Source organism: Pan paniscus, chromosome 20 (assembly GCF_029289425.2).
Source record: "Pan paniscus chromosome 20, NHGRI_mPanPan1-v2.0_pri, whole genome shotgun sequence".
In the NCBI taxonomy this organism is placed as follows: domain Eukaryota; kingdom Metazoa; phylum Chordata; class Mammalia; order Primates; family Hominidae; genus Pan; species Pan paniscus.
The window spans coordinates 52,769,738-52,775,528 of NC_073269.2; the positions used below are offsets into that span (position 1 = coordinate 52,769,738).

The window sequence follows — 5,791 nt, forward strand, 5'->3', positions numbered from 1 at the left end:
CTACCCCTCGAAGAGTTGGCTGCTGTTGTCCTCATGGGAGTCTCAGGCCTCACGTACCACGCCTCTCCCCAAGTGTGGATTTTTTGTTTTAACAGAGTGGGAGAGTAGGAAAGGGGAACTGGGATTGGCAGTGCAGTGGGGCTGGGTGGGGGGAGTTCCCACTCACCCTCCCCCACCCTAAACGCCTACTCACTTCCTTCCATGCTCGTCAGCTCACTCCTGAGCACCCTCCATCCTGGGCCTCTCTGAGGGCAGGGAGTGGTCATGAGAAGCTGATGTGGATGGCAGGCCGGAAATCACCCCGGCAGGGCCCAGGGTGGAGCAGAGGCTTGTCTGTGTCCTTAACACCAGGCAATCAGCACTGCTGAATTTCAGTGGAAGGTTGAGGGTTTTTTTGGGTTTTGTTTTTGAGACAGTGTCACTCTGTCACCCAGTGGCACGATCTCAGCTCACTGCAGCCTCAACCTCCCACGTTCAGGTGATCCTCTTGTCTCAGCCTTCCTAGGAGTGGGACTACAGGTGTGCACCACCACGCCCAGCTAATTTTTAAAATTTTTTTGTAGAGACAAGTTCTCGATATATTGCCCGGGCTGGTCTCAAACTCCTGGGCTCAAGTGATCCTCCCACCTGAACCTCCCAAAGTGCTGGGATTACAGGCATGTGCTATGGTGCCCAGCCAAGTATCTGTTGAATGAATGAATGAATGAATGAATGAAATCTTGGTGAGGGCTCTAAGGACACATAACATGAGGTCAGGCTCTGCAAGGAGGCTTTTATTTATTCAGGACCCTGGGGACAGGCACAGGACTTAGGTTTGTGTTCTGGGGCAGTCCCTGGGATCCGCAGCCCCCACCCTTCATCTGCCAGCTTCTCCATCTGTCTCCCCACCACCTGCACCCCCCCAGTTCTCATCTTGCAGCCAGTCAAGCTAGGTGGAATGTCTCAGGCCCTTTTTGTACCAAGCACATGTCCTACGTCATCACCCACAATGCAGCAGCCTCCCCTTCCTCCCGTTGCCCCTTTGGGATGCCAGGGCTCCCAAGCCTGATGGGGGACCAGCGGCAAGGGAAGGCAGGGAGCTTTTCCAATAACTGTGGTTTTTGTGGAGCAGAGAGGGGCTGGCTCTTGGAGTGGCTTGGTAGAGGGGGAGGGCCATCCCCTGGGGACTTGGGGTGGGCAGTTGGGCCCCCTAAGTGGACGCAGATTGGAGCCAGCACCCAGACCAGAGCAGACCTGAGTGTACAGAAGCCGCTGGGAACTTCTCCGCCTTCTAAATATTTAGACAGTGAGATGGATGGGGAATCCAGGGCCAGAGCAGGTTGGCCAGGCCACTGGTTATTTTGAGAGAACCATTCTTTCTGCACTCCAGGATAAACGTTTCCTCTGTCCCTCACTCTCTTCCCAGAGCCAGCAGCGACTGCCCTGCCGCAGGAGAAACAGCAGCTGATCGGCCCCAGAGTTTGGGGGCCAAGGTTCCAGCATCCGCAGCCATCAGCCATGTCCCTGATTTTCTGGCTCCTGTCGCCCGAAGACAGGGCAGAGATCACAGGGTCAGCTCGAAATGTCAGCAGAGGGAGCAGGCGACGCTGGCTTCTGCTTTGGACGACGTTCCCACGGCGCTGCCGCTGGACTGCTGTGTGAGAGGCAAGGGCTCCACCTGCCCCTCGCCCCAAGCCGACAAAGGCACCCAGCTCCCCTCCTTTCCCACAGGAGCAGAGGGGGCCCTTGGGTCCCTCCTCCCAGAGGCGAGCTGGGAAAGGGGTGTCTGCGAGTCGCCGTGGGCAGGCCCGAGGCACAGGCAGCAGACCCAGAGCTTGAGTCGCTGGAAGACAGCCTTGCGGAAAAGGATGAAGACCCAGGGGTCCAGGATGGGGTTGAAGGCGTAGAAGCGGAAGGCAAGGAGGTCCCCCATCTCACTGCTGCTGTCAGGGGCGACGGCCTGGGTGAAGCAGCGGATCTGAGGGCAGGGTGAGGGCGTCAAGGAGCACCCAGGAGTCCTCAGCCTCCCCACCCTGGCTCCCTCCTCCCACTTGCTTACCAGGGATGAGGTAGGGGTGACATGTCAGAGGGGAAGGAGATAAGATAAAGACTAAGTAAAAAATGTATCTGGGGAACACAGGGAGAGAAAGCCCCAGGAAATTGCCAGAGATGCCTAAGGGGAGAGGGATGGGGGCCAGGTATGTGGGTCTCCCCACCCTTGGAAGCTGGGAGGACCCTCGGGCTCCACAGATTTTTGAGTATAACGTCCCTGCAAGAAGGCGGCGCCACCCGGCTGGGCCCCCTGAAACTGCCGCAGAGCTGCGGTGGTGTCTGTGCGTATCTGTCCACAGCATCTGAGTCTCTGAGTCAGAGTAACCCCCAAAAAAGATTTAAGGACCCCCCAATCCAGCCTGGCCTCTTGCATTTTACAGAAACAGAAACTGAGGCTCAGAAGAAAGGTGGCACGACCAGGTGTCACAGACACTGAGTGGGTACCGGGGTCTGTGCCACTCCCACTGGGGAGGGGCAGGACGGGGTTCCCGCAGGAAACCGAGGTGCAGAGGCAAGGGTGGGGCCTGCTCTGAGGCAGAGGGGAGCCAGGTAGGTGGGAGATCGGGCTCTACAATGGAAGGACCCAGGACCAGGACCTGGCTCTGTGTGACTGTGGGCGAAAGACACTGCCCCTCATCTGTAAAAACGGGGATGGGAGAGAACGTTCTCTTGGTTTCCTGCCAAATACTGTGGAATGGGTGGCTATGATCATTTTGAAAATTATCTTAGGAAGTACCTGTAAGCCACTAAGCACGGGGCGGGCATAGAGAAGTGCTCAATGCGTGGTGGTCTTGTCATTACAGGGGTGGGGAAGGATGGGGGATGCATTTCATCATGGGGGGCTCAGGATGCCTAAGCTGGGAGACAAGGTGTCAGAAGAAGTCAGATGCAGAAAGACCCCTCCAGAAAGCCAGGAGCTGTCTGACTGAGGACCAAGCCTCTGTCTGATTTGTTTTTGTTTTCTTTGTTTTTGTTTTGAGACAAGGTCTTGCTCTGTCAGCTAGGCTGGGATGCAGTGGTATAATCACAGCTCACTGCAGCCTCAACCTCCCAGGCCGGAGCAATCCTCCCACCTCAGCTTCACAAGTAGCTGAGACCACAGGCACAGGCCATCATGCCAGGCTAATTTTTAAATGTTTCATAGAGATGGGGTTTCACCATGTTGCCCAGGCTGGTCTCAAACCTCTGGGCTCAAGTGATCCTCCTGCCTCGCCTTTCTTTTTCTTTTTTTTCTTATTATTTATTTATTTATTTTTGAGACGGGGTCTCACTCTGTCACCCAGGCTGTAGTGCAGTGGCACGATCTCAGCTCACTGCAACCTCCGCCTCCGGGGTTCAAGCGATTCTCCTGCCTCAGCCTCCCAAGTAGCTGGGACTTCAGGCATGTGCCACTACGTCCGGCTACTTTTTATTTATTTATTTGTTGTATTTTTAGTAGAGACAGGGTTTCATCATGTTGGCCAGACTGGTCTCGAACTCCTGACCTCAAATGATCCGCCCGCCTCGGCCTCCCAAAGTGCTGGGATTACAGGTGAGAGACACCGCATCCGGTCCTGCCTCGGCCTTTCTACATGCTGGGATTACAGGCGTGAGCCACCATGCCCACGATGTCTGACCTCTTTTGAGCCTCAGTCTCCCCATCTGTGACATGGGCACAACCCACAGAGCTGCCCTCCTCCTCTCCCCACTCCTCCCAGCTCCGGAGGGGACTCACCGTGAGAGGCAGGGAGCACACGGCCATGACCACTGTCATGAGGGCCAGCAGGATCAGGTGGTCCACCTCGTCCTCTCCAGTGCGCGGCCGTGGACCCAGAGAGCCCTGGTGGCGCTTCTGCTGGCGGTACATGCGGCAGAGGCTGAGGGTGACCGAGCCGTTGCAGAGGAAGATGGCAGCCACCAGCAGGGCCACCAGGCCGGCGTAGGCCAGCGAGAAGGCGGCGCCGCCCGGCTGGGCCCAGCGCATGCGGAGGAAGCACCAGCTGCCGGGGCAGTACTGCTGGTGTTGGCCCAGGCCCAGCAGGGGCAGCGCGCAGAAGAGGACGCAGAAGGCGTAGATGGCTGGCAGCGCCAGGCGGGCGCAGCGGGGCCCGTCCAGCTGCGCGTAGAGGTAGGGGTGGCTCAGCGCCAGGCAGCGCTCCACGGCCATGGCAAAGAGGATGAGCATGGACGCCAGGCCGAAGAAGGTCATGGCGAAGGCGAAGGCATCGCACAGCGCGGGGCCGCCTCGGGCCAGGCCCAGCAGAGAGCTGTTGCGCGCATAGGCCACGAACACGGCCGGGCTCAGGAAGCTGGTGCCCAGCAGGTCGGTGGCCGCCAGTCCGGTGACCAGCACCGCGAAGGCCGAGGGGCGCGCTGGTCGCCGTGCGCTCAGGATGCCCAGGGCCAGCCCGTTGCCCACCACGCCGGCCACGAACATCAGGGTGCTGGTGGCCGGCCCCACCGAGCCCCGCACGTAGGTGAGGTTCCTGCACGAATCCGCCATCCCAGGTCTGGGCTGGAGGGTTCCCAAGGTGGGGGGTCAGAGGGAGCCAGGGCTACCCCCACCACCCAGCCCACTCAGATGTCCCTGCTGGCCAGTCCTTTTGGCAGCTGGGGCCTCCCAGCCAACCCCCAGTTCTCCTGTGTGTGCGGGTATGCAGTCCTCTCCCCTCTGGCTTCTCCAGTATCTCTCTCTGTCTCTCCCTACCTTCCTGTTTCTCTTTCTCTCTTTCTTTTCTTTCGTTTCTTTTGAGACAGAGTCTCACTCTGTTGTCCAGGATGGAGAGCAATGGCATGATCTCGGCTCACTGCAACCTCCACCTCCTGGGTTCAAGCGATTCTCCTGCCCCAGCCTCTGGAGTAGATGAGATTACAGGCGTCCACTACCACACCCAGCTAATTTTTGTATTTTCAGTAGAGACGGGGTTCCACCATGTTGGTCAGGCTGGTCTCGAACTCCTGACCTCAGGTGATTCATCCACCTTGGCTTCCCAAAGTGCTGAGATTACAGGTGTGAGCCACCATGCCTGACACCCACCACCCCCCCACCACCTCCTATTTCTTTCCTTCTCTAGCTCTGTTTCTGCCATTAAAGAGACAGAGAACATCCGGGCATTGCCAGTTCTTTCCCTCCCTGTCTCTCGGTCTCTTGCTGATATCTCCCTGTCTCTGTCCCCTCCCTTGTCCTTGTCCTCCCGGTACCTTTCTCCCTCTAACCCCACACCCTCTACCTGCTCCTGCTCTGTGTTGCTGCATCCCCAGCCCCTCACCGCACCTCTCCAGTCTTGCCCAGGCTCTCCTGTCCCGTGCGTCTGTGCCTTCACTTGCTTTGCTCCGCGTGTCTCTCGCTGCCTGTGTCGGTCTGTGTGTCAGCTTCTCCTTCCCTCCTCCCTCCGTCCCTCCCTCCTTCCCACCCTCCTCAGCTTGCCTGCTCACCCCAGCTTTTTCATTTCCTCTCTCTGCCCCGCCCTCCCTCACTGTTCTCCAGAGGGCCCCCTGGCACACTCCCCACTCCCCGTCCACCCGCCCAATCCAGGACATCCATCTCCCATCGCTGCCTCCACTCTCCTCCCCACATCCTCTCTTGGTTCCCATCACTGAGCCACCTGCCACCTCCCCACACACAGGTCTCCTCCCTCCCCCAGTGTCTCCCTCTCTGGCCTGGGTGGGGAATTCCTGAGTCACCATCACTTAGGCTTGGAGCCTCCCGGGGTAGTAGGGGGCCTCTAGGAGGGACCTGAAGGGTACAGTTGACCAGGCTTCAGTGGGGTGGTCTTGGCCT

General features: G+C 58.5%; 1 protein-coding gene across 1 annotated transcript; it reads right to left on the bottom strand.

The window, feature by feature from the left end:
* Positions 1 to 752: 752 nt before the first annotated feature.
* PTGIR (prostaglandin I2 receptor) lies at positions 753 to 5,416 on the bottom strand. The gene is made up of 3 exons (XM_003817487.5): positions 5,285 to 5,416; positions 3,746 to 4,525; positions 753 to 1,957 (listed from the first exon to the last, which is right to left on the bottom strand). The coding sequence occupies exons 2-3, from the start codon at positions 4,511 to 4,513 to the stop codon at positions 1,565 to 1,567; spliced, it is 1,161 nt and encodes a 386-aa protein (XP_003817535.1). The 5' UTR covers positions 4,514 to 4,525; positions 5,285 to 5,416; the 3' UTR covers positions 753 to 1,564.
* Between the last annotated feature and the right edge of the window lie 375 nt (positions 5,417 to 5,791).